This window comes from Pundamilia nyererei, unplaced genomic scaffold (genome assembly GCF_000239375.1).
Source record: "Pundamilia nyererei isolate P.nyererei 1_Seehausen unplaced genomic scaffold, PunNye1.0 scaffold00083, whole genome shotgun sequence".
NCBI classification, from domain to species: domain Eukaryota; kingdom Metazoa; phylum Chordata; class Actinopteri; order Cichliformes; family Cichlidae; genus Pundamilia; species Pundamilia nyererei.
The window spans coordinates 2,074,331-2,090,947 of NW_005187484.1; the positions used below are offsets into that span (position 1 = coordinate 2,074,331).

Genomic DNA, 16,617 nt, shown 5'->3' on the forward strand with positions numbered 1-16,617 from the left:
AGGTGACGCAAAAATTTCCCCGTTGTGGGATCAATAAAGTCTTATTATAAAAATATTCAGCTAAACACTAAATGTCATATCATTTGCTAACACACAGTCAACAAAGCTGATATTGGCTGATATATTAGTCCATCTCCACTTTATAACATTTTTAAATACACTGAGTTATAGAGGGGTATCTGGCACTTTTACAAACAAGAAAATTGCAGTCTAGGAGACAAGCATGAGACTGATAGCATGGCACTAATATTAACTTACACAGCAGCTTCCTCCAACATGCTCAACCACTTCTTATTATGTGCGAGAAGGGGAGAGAGCCAGAGAAAAACAGTCTGGATTTAAGGTCCCAAAGTGCAATAACTAGATGAGCAAGAGTCACAGCCAGCTTGCTCTTGCATTATTTTCCAAAAGATTAAACTCCAAATTTGTGTCATTCAAGGCAAAATATGAGGAATAATAAAGGAGCAGTAAATGCAGTCATTTCAGCACCCCATCTTACACTTGACTTTTTTTTTTATACGAGGACAAAATGTTAAAACAGCTGATGAAGGACAGCTCAGGAGATTTTAAAGTCCAAAATACCAGCATAATCCTGTGAGTGTGATTTATGGCAGTCTAATCCTATACGCTCGTCCAGACACAAGCTTGCGGTCGCTATTAACACTTGTGCTGCTTCGGGGGTTTTCATGAAGCCAGCGCAAAACAGCTTTGCAATTTGTTCACCACACCCCATCTGCTTCATCAAGCAGCAATATTCCCTTTCTCACCAGCACGACTTGCAAATCACATCCAGAGCGGGGCAAGCTTGTCTCCTTTTACAGAGCGGTGGTTTCCTTGCATTCACTGCGGCCAGCCGGGATATGCTATCTAGACAATACCTGAAGGGGATGCTGAACAATGACTTGATTGAGAAAAGACACAATTGAGTTCACCTAGACATTCCACAGCAGATGTGAGGGCGACAGAGTATCGACAGAGGGCCACTGGTGCTGCTGGTTATTAATAGACAGTCAATGGGGGATTCTGCTTTGTTTAGATACAAATGGGGTCTCCTGAATGGGACAGCAATGACAGGATATGCATGTGTGAAGACAAAACCACAAGCAGAAGAAAAAAAATAACAGAAGCAACTTAAGAGGAAATAGCAGAAAAAACACACTAGTTTATACCTCAGTGTTTCTTTAATAGCAACAAGAGTTCAAAATAAAAAATAAAATAAATGGTCCATGATCCCGACCCCTCCAAAAAAAACAAATCACTCACTTCACTCATTACATGAATGATCTTTAAAAATCGGACATCACACTTCAAACACACCGTACTTACAGAACTGGAGGCTCAGGCTGAGGATGGCCAGCGCTGCTCCACCTACCACCACCAGGAGGAGGAAGCGGTTACGAGCCAGCATCTTGTCATTTGATCATGTGATTGGCCTGCTGCGCCCCTGTCCATCAGCCATCCAGACCAAGTCCAATACCCTGCAGTCTGGACACAGAGCCAGGGAATCCATGTCAAACAGTATCTTTACCTTTGCCTGACACCCCTGAAAGTTTCATGCAATAAACTTGTTTCTCCTTGTGCTTCACAACATTTCAAATATTTCAAACATATCAGCAGATAAAGGTTTTCAACCCTTTATGTCATGAAGTTCACTGATATAATACATTTGCCCATATGAAACAAATGCTGATGAATGGACACCTCACGAAAGCACAGCTGAGCCATTCTGGCACAAGCTCCGGACTGTTTCAGGAGAATCAATTTGAGCGTGCATCAGATGTGTTGTCTCTGCTGGAAATACTCCAAGCGGTTCGGGCTAACTGGACAGCGTGTGCAGGCGCTGAAAACGCCACGTCCACTCGCTTGATGTGAATTTACACCAGACAACCACATTTGTCTGTCACATAGATGTAGTACTAAGACACTTTTCTGAAATCGTCATCTAATGTGATCATTTTTCAACTCATCGACTGGAGATGTGACAGAATGAAAACACATTTAACTGTCCAGCGTTCTTGATGTCATGATGCATCTAGTGCTGGTTTGTCATTAATAAATCAGACTTTGGTTGCTGCAGCAGAAAAAAAAGACAAAATTTCATCGCACAAATCAGTGGTGCAGATTTACACTTTGCCTGAAACAGAGCAAAAGTGCAAATTGGTTTGCAAATGCAGGGCATCATTGTCACTTAGAAAGTGTATGAATCAGAATCAGAATACTTTATTAATCCCGAAGGAAATATGCTTATGCATATTTGCTCTCTAAATTGCTTAATGAATATTAAGCTAGTGATGAGTTATATTAATGAGCCTCCCAAGCCATCAGTCCTCTGGCTTATTGCTAGTTACCAGCCAGCGAGCTTGTGTACTTTATTATTTCAGCATATTGAAGATTGCTGTTCTTATTCTGGTCACACTTGGCTTCATTATTTGTTTACAGCACAGCTACAGTTCCAGGTGACTTCAAGTCAAATGGATGTTACATGTCACTGGCCAGCAGCCTTTATTCAGTTTGAATTTTGCTGTAAATGAATATGGATCAGTCAGTATGGAGTAATGCTGCTTTAAATTCTTGACGATTTGGTGGACTACCTCTACTGCATGTGGTTAGGAGACTGAAACGGTGTCTGGTAAACATAGCTGATCCTTTGCCCTGGGTTCAATAACTAAAGAGTCCACCATAAAGCCAATGTATTATACTGAAATCTGTGATTATTCATTCTGAATTATACTTAAAAACTGCAACAGGTCATTCAACTAATGAGACTGTTTTAAGGCAAGACTGTAATGTGTAACCACCTAAATTACGGTTTGCAAATTTAAAAATGGTCGACTACCTTTGCAAACAGGATATTCAATTAATATTACTGCAAGGCACTTTTACGCATGGGCATTATGATCAGAGGCTGAGCCCACCTAAAGGTTTCCTGGAATCGATCCTTTTTTAGGTGGTCTTAAAAACAGAAGTATGACTGCATTTTAGGGTTGGGGGGGGAGGGGGGGTACCGGATGTTTCGGCATACATACACTTATGTTAAGCCCGGGTTGTTTTTTCAGAAGCCCGGGGTCTTTTGGGGTGTAATTTTTTTATAGTTAGATGCCTGGCTGATAACTGTATAAAACAAAAACTACACACAATATTCGAAGCACATAGTGCACACTGTGGGAATTTACGACTGTGCGTAAATCCCCCCTAATATTGGTATGATCCGAGCTCAGACACTAAAACGGAGCCAGGCAGACAGAGGAGAACTGAAGTTCGACCAGGTACCAAAGCAAATCATTCGTACTGTACAAATAATGTAAATATGACGGTGTATCACGAAAGATTGATATCAAACTGATCACTTGGCCCATATTACGTTACTTGCTCTTCGAGTGAATCAACAAATGGTGAAATGAAAAGCCGAACAACAACAATGCTGTTTCTTTAGAGACTCTTAGCTTACATGTATGTTTATTTCATATTTTCAGTTGTTTCCCTCCACGGCTAAATAAATCGGTTTCAGTAATGTACTGATATACAAGAATGGACATAAGGGGCTTCTTTCAAAGAAAAAACTTAGTAGTATTTTATATATTATGCTTTGTATGTTGTTCAGTATATTTCTATGCAAAACAAGAGGAATTTCAATACACAGCAGTATATTCACAGTTGAAACCAGATATTTACATACACTTTATGGAAAACACAAAAAAAATTTTCACTGTACAACATCAATTTAGAGTAAACTTGTTTTGTTTTGGATAAATAAATATTGAAATATCTTTTGAATTAGTTAAATGTCAGAATAAAGAGACCGAGCTGTCTATTTTTTATCACTTTCATCAAATTTAGGAGTACATATACACTAAGTTTATTGTTAATTAATAAGAAAACTCCAGACGATTCTGTTCTGAGCTGAAGAAGCTTCTGATAGGTTAGTAGAGTCCATGTGAGTAAATTGGTGGCACACCTGTGGATGCATATAAGGCAAAACACAGAGCCTGTTTCTTTAACATGGGAAAATCAAGAGATGTCAACCAAACACCAGGAACAGAACTGTGGAGCTCCACAGTTTGAATACAATTTGGTGCCATTTGCAATTAAGAAATACAGATAGAAAGTTAACAAATATGTTTTTTATATTTATCAATCTAAAAAAAATAAACATTTCGTCTGATTTGATGTTACAGTTAAAAAAGTGTTTGTGATTTTATCTGAAGAGTATGTAAATATCTGGTTTCAACTGTATATTTGATTATGTTGGTGTTTGGCTTGATTGTCAGAACAAAGACGGAGAGAGAGGAACAGAGAGAGAGAGAGGGAGAGAGAATGAGGACAGAGCAGATGGAACAAGAGCAGGTGAGACACACATGTTAGTCAAATGGTTGTTTACCAAAAGTATCACCGTATCATAGGTACTCGTGTATCTCGTACCTAGTGTTTCTTTTTAGGTTTGTTATTTTTTCAAATTCTGTATTTATTAAGTTATGCAGACTTGTTTGCACAACAAGGCTAAATAATTATATAAACTTTTCTAAATAGTGGACTTTGGTACAATTAAAAAATAAGTGTAGTGCAGCTCTATGATGATTTTTAGTGCTACTATCATCTAGTTCTGATTCTGGTTCTGTCTTGATTAAGTCCTAAGTAGTCCTGATTTTGAACTGTTGTGGTCCTGCTTTAATTCCGGATCAGTTCTGGGTCTGGTTGAATTGGGGTTTAGTCCTCGTGTCTTGATACAGCCCTGATTCTGTTCTGCCTTGCTGCCTAGTTAAAAACCTAGTTTAAGGTGTCCTGCATATGTGATATATATTTTTCGCTATATGAAGTCATTCTTTTTTTTAACAAAACTCAAAACAGAGCCTATTAATCTTTCAGCCATTTCTAACCCCCCCATCCCACATGCATACTACCCTTTAGGGCTAAACCCCGGGTGTATCAAATGCCTGCCTCCGCCTCTGATTTAATCCATATGCTTGTTATCTTTTTTTTTTAATGAACAAGGGAGGCCTATTTTAAGTTAACGGGGTGCTACTTTGCACATTGCTTTCACGTGGAACTCAAAAAATCCAAAATAAAGGAGTCAAATAACATTGAGTTATCTGGAGTCACGCTTTAACTAACAGAAAAAAAACGGAAGTACTTGAGAGATGCGGGACAGAAGGGTCTGTTAGCGTTAGTTAACTAGTTAGCTAACATTTAGCTAGCTGGCGTTCATTAATCTTTCATGTTGCCTCAGCAGTCCCGCTGACTGACAGCTTTATGGACAATACAGTACTGTTGCCAGTCTTATCAGGGTTACTGTGACTCGACTTCCTTTCACTTTATTCGTCTATACCTGTTGCTTCAAAGCGCTGGAAAAAGGGCAAGTTAATATGTTAAAGCGTAGCTTTGTGTTACCAAGCATGAATACATTAAGTTGCCACATCAACAATCCGACTCGCTGCAAAAAGGACGAACAAGGAAACACTAGTTGCACACTTTCGAGCAGCTACAATCATCAGCAAATGAATATTTTATTTTTTGTTTTCCTTACCTGGAAGAACTGACGCTGTCAGAACCACGGACAACAGGGTCAAGCACTTGAATCCAGCGCTTCTGTGTCCGCGATACGACTGACTGTGGACAGTGTGAAGAGACCGGCGTCGAGTCAGAGATGATGTACAGCACGACTTCCTGTCGCAATTTTCAAAATAAAGATGACCATGGCAAATATCCTGCCACATTTCGCACATGAACGAGGGCATCAATTGTGTGCTTTATTTTTAGATATGCAGTTTTTTTCTAATTCGCGAATTTAAGCAGGATAATAACTACCGTGAATATAAATTATGAAAGAGTGAAGTACGTTAAAACAAAAATAGTTCTCCTTTGGGTTTCCGGCTTTAATTTAGCACTCTTTCTCTAACTTAACAAATGTGTAAAGTCAGTCAAAAGCGTAGCGCGACTGCTCCACCTACTGGACCAGCAACAGCAATGCATGTTGTCGCCTATGAGATGTGTAGTTAAATACCTTTGATTGTAAATTAGAATCTTTTATTTAATCGTAATATTCAACAGTAGGCTACAAAGCAAGCACGTAAGCTACTTTCAGATGCTCCCTTTCCATAAGGAACGGCCACAACTGGCAGCTCCGCATGTTTGATGCTCTCCCTGACACAACACCAAAGAGGATAGTGTCTTGAATGTGATTTTATTCAAGACACTATCTGTCTCTGTGTAACCTGGTCATAGATTACATATTGTTATAATTACACAAAATGTGTTCTTTATACCTGACTGTTAGGACCTCCAAGCCTGTAGTTATATTCATTATCAGTTAGAGCCCCTCCTCATCTTTTCTTCTTCTTCGGTGCAACCGTATAAATACAGTGTACCCCTTTGGCCTCTGCCCCTTTTCTACAATTCCCCTGTGGGAGAGGAGCTACAGCGAGCAAGTTATTTACTTGGAGGTCTTTCTTTCTTTTACCTTTCTTTGTCAGACACAACGCAGGAACACACCGGTTACATCTGCATCTCATTTATGCAGAGAGCTGTATTTGGGCCATTTATAAAGCTGACTTCAAAAGTCAACCTTGCATTGGTAAGAATAGCAGCTCAGCATAGAGCAGGATGAGTGATTTTTTTAATCAGAGAGGTTTTTTTATATTTAAAAGTTGTTGATTGGATGATGCAGCGATGCCAGCATCCACACACATCTGCAGGTATTTATTGGATGAGTGAGTGCTTCTATAAGTGGCAATGCTGACACTACAGATTAGTTAAAGCACTCCTCTACTGGAAATTTTGGAATGTTAAGTCACTGTTAGTTTGAAGCACAGTTTTGCAGACAATTAAGCATTCCTATCTTGCATGGGTGTTTTCTTTCACCATCAGTCTTCACTTTGCTGACAGGTGTTTGGATGTGATATCAAAGTCCCCACAAGCAAACATTCCCTGAACTTCTAGTAGGTCCATGCACTGCTCTTTATGTCATAGACATAATATTGTCTAGCTAGTTAGCTGCTTAAGTATTTCGATTAGTTGTGCTCTTACCTATAAGAAATGAATTTAACATCAACTTGGTATTTATATCGGCCTAAGGTCACACAAATACCCTAAAACAGGTGTGTCAAACATAAGGCCTAGGGGCCACAATCAGCCTAGCAGACACCGTAAACCGGCCCACTGGACAGGTTTGGAAAATTTAAAGGAAGCTGTCAATTTTGGACATTTAACTGCAGTTAAATGTAAAACCTGGTTTTACGGGTTTCCCAACAGATAAAGACCTCTATCGTAAATATACTTCACCAAAGTAATTAAGTAGTAGATAAATCACAATAATGTTCAAGTTATTTAAAATTACAGAAAGATTTTATAGAAGAACTCCTATAAAATCTTTCTGTAATTTTACAGAAATTATTTATAGAAATGTTTTTTCACAGAGAGGAACTTTTTTTTTCTACAATTTAAGGCCAAAAAGTCATGCTTAGAGTACTATTTCTTTATCACATGGAAATCCAGACATGCTGTTGAAATTTGCTCCTTCCTTTCTAATATAAAGATATCTCTGGCATTAAATGCACAGTTCATCTTCTTTACAATGACAAAAGGGAGCGCTTCACTGGTCCTTTAAGATCAAAGTGGGATGTATGTGGTCCGGTATTTAAATGAGTTTGACAGCCCTGCCCTAGAATATCAATAGTTCCCACTGTGTCTGCGTGGGTTCTTTCTGTTTACTCTAGTTTCCTCCCACAGTTCACAAGAAAAGATAGATATCATTAAAATTTGCAGTCCTGTGTGACCTTCTAATGATAGAGACAAGTCCAACTTAATTTCTTTGTCTTTCACAATCACTGTTCAAATGTAACTTTCAAAAGTAGTTTCAAGTATTTCACAGGAAAAGAGACACTCCTTTCCTTAAACATACTTGCAAGTTAGGCAAAATTAAGCTTCATAATACAGCCTCCACCCTGAAAAGTACAGTGTACTTATAATGTAAAATGGAGAAATATTGTTTGTTTTGTGCAAAATTACCAAGAAATTATGCAGTACTTAAAATTACTTATGGAGTACTTAATTTACTAACAGTATATTTATTTGTTTCCTGTAGAAACCAGATTTGTTACCCCCCTTACTCTAGCTTGCATACAATTAAGTATCTGTAGTTAAATATAATTAATATGTAATATCAAATAAAAGAGAGCAACATAATACATAAGACCCTCACAATAGTCTGATTAAGTGTAAATAACATAAATAATTTAACTAAATGTTGAATGTTATTGTTCAGCACACAAGACTGACAGCACACAATGTGCTTTGAGGTCATTGAAATTCCTTTTAATTACAGGGGAATTACAGCCTTAATCATAGGCTATAATATGAGGGGTTACTTTGTAAAGGTAAGCCTGAAGCATGCTAAGAATAAGCACGAATGGTCCAAAAGTCAACATGCAGAGATAGTTAATGGCATTCAGAAATTAATTTAAGTTACTTCAGCCGTTATAAAATCACCAGCAGTGGAGTGCACCGAATGACATTAACTCAAACTTTAAATTCTTCTTATGTAGGAAACAACAGCAGCCACAGTTTAAATAAATGAAAGCACAAAGATTCCACTGTTATGCGTTATTTTCAGACTTCTATTGAGAAATATCAAAATTTAAACATTATTTTTATTGTGTGTTTTCTTTTGTTTTGGTTTTATTTTGCCAAAGTCAGACATATTTGATGCCGTTCTAAAAGTGCCATAACACTTCCTTTATGATTTAAATGAAAATGTCACCACTGAAAAGTTTTGAAAAATGACACGATTGGTTCAAAGTTAATGGTCCGTTTCTTTCTAGACTACTGCTGCCAGTGTCCCGCAGCGCTGCCGTCTGGCTGCCACTAATCAGTGTCATCCTGCCTGCAGCACACCACTGTCTGCTCATGTGGTTAACGAATTCTGCAATGACTTAACTCGCATTCAGCCTCGGCCGAGGCAAGACGCTGAGACTTTTGCTGATAACAACATCTTATTTCAGGACGCATTTTCAGTCTGCTTACCTGCTTAACTCACAGCTCCATTGTTTATTTCAGTGTTTTCAGCCTTTGTCTACCAAGACAAACACACTAGTCAGTTCATCGCTGAATGTGATGTGGATTTAGTGGATACATCGATATGTTTTAAGAATGAAAAGTTACATTTTGCCGCAATCGAATTTATATTCATCAAATATCTGTACAGAAGATAAAGAATATAAGAACATGAGTATAAAAAAATAAATTCTCGACAAGGGAGAACTCCCACTCTTGGTCTTACTAGGCGGTGATCATGAGATAGTCAAGAATGAAAGGGATCCTAGAGATCTTTAAATAAAGTTAAGTTAAATTAAAAGTCAAAAATAATCACACTTTTATCTCGTGGTTGAGAGAACAATAAGTTTCATTTAAAAGTTTTTTCATCAAAAGTTTTATTTTTAGATCATCTGCAGTGGTTTGGCTGCCGGAAAATACCTTTGTGGAAGTTTTAGGGACATTCCAGTGTCAACATCCCCTTTATGGCATTCACTTGTGGTCAATGTTTCTTACAGATCTGTTATTGTTTTAATCTTCTGCTCTTAATGTTTAGTGTAGTTGTCATTTTTTACTGATCAAGGGACATGTCTTGTCATAAATCCTTAATCAACCAATTAGCATAAGTTAGCCAAAATGCCAATTTTGCAATCAATATCTTTCTTGATCTTTCTGAAACTAAAATACAGTGGCATTGTTTTTTGTCTGGAAGCAGGTTTTTAGCTCCATTCACTCCTATTCAATGAGGATTTCTTGTAACTAGAGCCAAACCACAATTTAAAATTCTGCTATTCTGGTTCCGGCAAGGGGCTCACAGTTGCTAGGCGAAATCAGTCACAAAGGAGTTGCCACGCTAAAAACCACCTTGTGATTGCTTTGGATACCCTGATCGTCAATAGTTTGCATGGAAGATGCCAAATTATATGCAAGCACTCACTCACTAACTAGTAGCTGAGTCGTAATAAAACTTGAAGAAACACAAACCATAAGAGGCGAATATTCACCAGGCAGAACCATCTTCTTTTCCAATTTGTGTTGCATGTTTCACAGTCTTCTTAGTTTGTATACAAGTCAAATAGAAACTGCCAGAGCAACCTCCTAGCAACCAAAACAATTGCAAGGAGAGAAAAAATGAGGCGACCCTTGCACAGCTAATATGTAGATGTAAGAAGGCACTTCCTTGCCCTCACTTCAGTGTGTTTGTTAATACAACAGATGAGTAACCCCAAATTCGGTTACACCATTGTTCAATAACCCTTTCCTTTGAAAACGTTTTCATGGAACAAGCTGAAACGACTGTTAGCCACTGGATCAGCATTCTTGGAGGAAGCTCTCAGGCCCTCAGTGGCTCATTGTCTGTAACTTCCTCCTGCTTCTTCTGCAGTAATGTCTGAAGGTACGGCAGTCATATGAGCAGAGCTGTTGAACGTGCAACCACTTAACTTGAACAGTTTCCTTCCCACTCTACTCTGCACCAATGGAAGTCATGGGATGGGGATGACAGGGATTATGCGGGTGATTGGGAATATCATGTCTGTGCTCATGTGTGTGCATTTGTGTTGCCACGTGAAAACCTTTAAGAAGTTAACTGAGCAAATGTGTACTATGTTTGAGTGTGTCTTTTTTTACAGTAATGCTAAGGCTGTGCTAATATGATTTTATAAGAATTCAAATCAGGCTTGGGGGTCAGATGTGTGTGTGTGTGTGTGTGTGTGTGTGTGTGTGTGTGTGTGTGTGTGTGTGTGTGTGTGTGTGAGCATCATGAGATATGGGTTGGCAAGAGACACACTGAGTCTGAGAGACTGCAGTGTGTGTGAATTCCTGACATCCCAGATTGATTTTCAGTGAATCACGGGTTTCATTCCTTGCTATGTGAATGGAGGAGATTATATAACACTGTCTCTCTTGTTTTCTTTTTTCCCCAATTAAACTAGATAAAAGTAGGACTTTTATCTAGTCCCACTAGTAGAACCAAATTTGAAAAGGTTAGCAGGTTAAAACACACACTTAAGACTGTGAACACGATAAACACTGAAACTATGTGTTAGCATTGAAAATTATTTACTTGTTAACATATTGATGTTAGAGTGCCGAGCATAATTGCACCTGGAATACTTTTATGATAATTGAACGGCTGATTTGGGCAGCATTAGCATGAATGCTAATGCTAATGTTTTAGCTAATGCTTAGCTAAAGCCTTGAACATATAGTTACTTTAAATTTACATAATAAATTTATGTTCAGTAGTAAAGTTAAATATGTTTAAGTCAACATGACTACATCATTTGTCGTGGCTGTCAATTAAAAAAAACAGTACAATATTAATATATTATCAGTAATTTGATGTTGAAATCGCCCCAGACAACTGAACCGAATTTCTGGGATTTCCTTACCTGGATGATTGAGCATGTATCAAAAAAATGTCACACAAAGGGAGGTGGAGCTTGACTTGAGTTTCAAATGGAAAACAAGCCTTTATTATGGAAAATTACAAGAAACCGAAAACAAAGCACAGTGGCGAAAACTAAACTAGAACCTAAACTGGGAAAACTATGAGGACTGTGGTAACTATGAATCAACTATGACAACTATGACAAGACATGGAGGAAGGTAACACAGATGACCCGACAAAGACAGAATGAAAACACACAGACTAAATACACACAGGAGGTGATCAGGAGAAGTGGAAACACATGGGAAAACAGCTAACACAAATGAATATCATGACAGCACAGGGAAAAATAACACTAAGCACAATGAACATAGAAACAAGACTTTCAAAATAAAACAGGAAACATAACGAGATGCTGACATGACACGAGCGTGACAACATGAAACACACGACAGACTAAGACTAACATGGTGGACTAACGAAGAGCGCGAACACTGTAGAACAAACAGAGGGAAAAGGGAACTGGAGATGAAACATTGAGCACAAAGAGAGACTTATAAATTAGAAGTTATAGGAAACGAAACTAGAATAAAACTCAACTGAATCCTAACTAGTAATGCCAACACAAGAACTTGACACAGTTATACAATGAAACTTGTATAATGTGTTATAACTTGTAACTTGTGTATATAACTTGTAACATGCGTCTTGGTCATTGTGTCCTTGGGCAAGACACCCGTTGCCTACTGGTGGTGGTCAGAGGGCCCGGTGGTGCCAGTGTCCAGCAGCCTCGCCTCTGTCAGTGCGCTCCAGGGCAGCTGTGGCTACAATGTAGCTTGCCATCACCAGTGTGTGAATGTGTGTGTGAATGGGTGGATGACTGAATGTAGTGCAAAGTCCATAGGGACTAGTAAAGCGCTATACAAATACAGGCCATTTACCATTTAAATCAAACTGGTGAAATTGCGTGGGATATTCAAAGTCATGATGTTGAATTCAGGGAATTAGTGCTGCTGATGTTATATAACTGTACTATACTCAGTGTTTTATCTCCTTTGACTGTATTCACTCTCCAGAAATCGAAAACTTGGTGTAAGTTTGTGGAAAATATCTTGTTGAATAAAACATGTATGTGTCGTAACTTTTTATTTCTTAAAGCATAAGAGAATATCCAATTAGCCCTTTGTCAAACAAACTAGGACAATGCTAACTTTGAGGCCGACCTATGAAAACCATGATCCCTACACTTCTTTGTAGCAGAGAGGATCCCATTGTTGAAAACAATGAAAACTGTTGGTTTTCTTCTGCTTTTTCGATTGCATTTTGCTTTCAGACTACTTTGTCATGTTAGTCACCGTTTCGGTTTCTTCCTTTCCTGTTCAAGCCAACTTTTCAACCACATACCTACCTACCCATAAATCAGCACAGTGAGCTAAGTGGAGTTTGGGTATTTGGATGGCTTCTCCATTGTAGCCTCTATAGGTTGAATTCCTACAATTGATATAATCGGAACAATAAAATTAGCAACAACAACAACAACAAAAAAGATGCCAGCCATCCTGGAGTTTAATCAGGGCTTAAAGATGCCAGGCTGCACGTGAGTACAGCGTGGTTATCTCTGTAATGAGTGACTATGCGAGTGTCACATGTCCTCCACACATAAACCCAGTGCCCTGGAAATGGTTAAACTTTAACTGGCATTACCCTAATAAATTTCACTCGTGTACAAAAGAAAACATCTATCTTATCTCCACAAAACAAAACACACGATTTCAGGCCGTATAATCCCTGTGAACTGTGTTCTTGGAAATACTGCAGGTAAACTGTATAAGTGGTAAAGGCATGTCTGTCCGTATGTCATTTGTCTTAATTATAGAAGTTGAGCTGCCCAGGTGATCAAACAGTTGTTTGATCATTCATGTGTTTACTGAGCATGTGCGTTCCCGATGTGTTTTAAGCACAGCAGTGGTGTGAAAGGTCTGCTTTTCTTCTACTTCTGCAAAAAAGAGTCAGTATTCAGAGTAAAATACACATATTTTCTGTAGTAAACACATCATTTATTGCTCTTGTGGTGGCCAAAGAACTGCACATTACTGCACAGTCATACACAAATACCTGTATTTCCTATATACAGTATATAAACTAGTCTCCTTATATGGTGCACAGACCTTGCCAGGGATTACTTCAGAGAGGGTTTCCCCAAATCAATTTTCTTTATAAGGGAGCACCCTAATATGGCCTCCGCCAAGCTACACAGTCACTGCCTCCCTAATACAGTGGGTGCAGGAACCTCTGGGGTCAACTCAGGGGGGCAGTGACCTTTTCTCTTCCTTTAAATTACTGCAGTTGGATAGATATAAGAGCTAAAGATATCCTATATACCCTAAAAGTGAGCCCCTGGTTGTTTAAACAAAGACAACAACACTTTTGCTTAACCAAAGCAATCATGTGCCAACATGCCATATAGTTAAATAACGTCATATAGTGCTGGACAGGAAAAGTATTGTTCAATGTATCGAAATAGTTAGCTTAAGTTGGCTAAAATCAGCTACCATCACAAAAGGGGACACACAAGAGCAATATTAAGAAACCGAGTAAATCCTGATAATTGCAGTAGGTTTAATCCCCAGTCTGCATATAAAATAACCGACTGGCCACAGGATTGCTTTGCACGCTCTGTACGCGATTTGTCATTTTTTTCAAGACGGTTTTTGTTGTTCTTGTTATCGTGTTTGTGCTCAGAGGTTAACCAAGAGGCACAAAAAAAGTTTGCTCTCAAAGGTCAGACTAACTTTGTATTTGACTATTTCCAGACAAACCAGCAGGAAGACACCCACCGAACGCTGTTTGCCTCTGCACTGACAGCCAACACAAACACACCGAAAATACATTTCCTCACAAACAGACAGCAAAGAAAAAAATCTATACTCGGCTTGTGCGAAGGGTTGGCCTGTCTAGTTTGAAGAGTTTGTGCAGAGTCAAAACTCACTGCTGTAGAGACAGACTTTTGGGAGACAGGTCTTCCTACTATGCAAAAGATCGTGTTAAGAGGCAAATCGCATTTACTTTTGTAAATAGTAATGGACATAGTAAATGCACAACCTTGCAAAGATGTCCCAATAAAGAAGCAGTCTGTGGGAGCAGGACAGATCACATGAAGGTAGTAATAAGAACCCACGCGGAGTGAATCATGGTTTAATTACCTTACTGTGTATCATTAGAGCAGTACAGTAGATAGTTAAATAGGTTGCAGACAGTATTGGTTAGACTGAGTTATCATGAAATTGAGGGAGCTGGAGGCAGGGCAACTTACTATAGCCGGATGGCTTCAGGGAGATCAACATAGGTTAGATCAACACTAGTTTCACCAAAACTAAAATACACAATATGGAGAAGAAAAATTGGACCCCACTGCATAATCGTTGAATTCAAGTGTTTTCAGTGTCACAAAATCAAACACTTGCTCATGCAGTTTGTAATTTTTTGTTAAAGAAAGAGTCATTGTAAAGGGCTCACTGGATTTAAGCTAGCATTGCGACAAGTCAGTTTGTGAAATTTCTTCTCTCCTAGATATTCCATGATCAGCTTTAAGTGGTATTCATTACAGAATGGAAGTGTTTGGGAATCACAGCAACTCAGCCACAAAGCTTCAGACCACATAAAGTTACAGAGTGAAGTGCTGAGGCACCTCTGGCATTAACATCGGCACAAAAGCTATGCACTAGGAGCTTCATTGCATGGGTTTGCATGGCTGATCACCACGTACAAGTTTGCCTGATGCATGTCACAATAAAAATCCCTTTTCTAAATTGCATAAAATGACAAATGTTTGTCCGATCACAAATTCATGGTAGCTGCCGCACTTTGAGAACATCAGGAAAATGATATATTTACATAACATTAAGTTCTTCTTGAGTAAAGACCATAATTATATTCCAACACATGTAACACCAGCAACTGTAAAAACTTGCCACTGTTAGCACGCTAGTTAGTACTAAGCTCGCTGTCTCTACTGACAAAGTATCCTCCTCTAACATAGCTGTTACATAGCCACGAGTGTGACCACTGTGAATGAAGGTGTAAAGCATTCCACACTTAAGACTGTGAGTTCTTCAACTTTCGATAAGTCACTTGTCACTTCCTGTGTTATATATATATATTATATATATTTTGAGAGTTGACATAAGACGCAGCCTCACAAAACCATTAGTGTGGCTGTAGCTACTGACTTATCAGATCGTACCGTAAACTGCAAATTAAAGAGCAGATAAATAATAAGATTAAAAGAAGTGAATCTTTTTTTCAGCTAATACTCAGTGAACATCAGCTCTACACATAGTTTTTTAGTTTTTTCCCTTTTAACAACATATAAGATTTGGTTTTAGATTTTATACTAATAAAAATCTCATAAAGGCTGCCAGGGCAAATTGCCCTACAAAGGTTTCTGTGGTTTTACGTCATATATTGTCATGTACATGACAACTGAGTTATGACAAAAATGCTATATGAGTAGTGCAGTTCTGATAGAGGACTCCTCTGTGTCCAGAAGATGTAAGAAAACTAACTGCTTTTGTTCCCACCCTCCCTCCCTTTTAACAGTCAGACAGTAACATGATTACACGAGAAACTTGGGCACATGATCTGACCTTAAGTTCAGCTTCATCTCTAATTATGAAATTAAGTGGCGTATGGATTTTATTCTGCTGCCCAAATTGGAAAACCTCATTTTAGTCTCTGGCGAGAGTTTATCTATTTCTTTTCCCCCTACACTCACACACACAGTTGCCCATAGTAAATGCACAAAGAAACTCTGTATGAAATATTTGGGTTGCACATGGATCCAAACTGGATTGAGATCCAATGAGCCCATAGTGGAGCAACATTTTCCCCGCGTCTGCATTCATCATATCAAACATGTCATACATCAGTGGCAACAGAAGGCCCTTTCTTTTAAAGACTGCAGGATCCAGTCTAGTAGTTGCATTACATAGCCACTGCATTACAGCCGCAAGACGCAAACCACCTTTAGCAGCCTCTAAACCCTCCTGAATGGGAACCTGTCTAACTACCTAGAAGGGGCCTATCTTGTGGGTTTGGGGGCATTTTACATTAACTTTAAGGGGTCACATAAGGAATATATGTTAAAGAAACAGTTTCTAAACTTAAACAAACATGTGTGTATATATATATATATATATATA

The 16,617-nt window shown here is 38.6% G+C and overlaps 1 protein-coding gene across 1 annotated transcript in view; it reads right to left on the reverse strand.

Moving 5' to 3' along the window:
* The window catches only part of pxylp1 (2-phosphoxylose phosphatase 1), a 29,717-nt gene extending 24,066 nt beyond the window's left edge, over positions 1-5,651 (reverse strand). Inside the window, exons 1-2 of the mRNA XM_005738354.1 lie at positions 5,522-5,651; positions 1,327-1,485 (exon numbers count right to left, since the gene is read on the reverse strand). Coding sequence (XP_005738411.1) covers positions 1,327-1,408 — 82 coding nt within the window. The 5' untranslated portion in view covers positions 1,409-1,485; positions 5,522-5,651. The remainder of the gene's footprint in view (positions 1-1,326; positions 1,486-5,521) is intronic.
* Between the last annotated feature and the right edge of the window lie 10,966 nt (positions 5,652-16,617).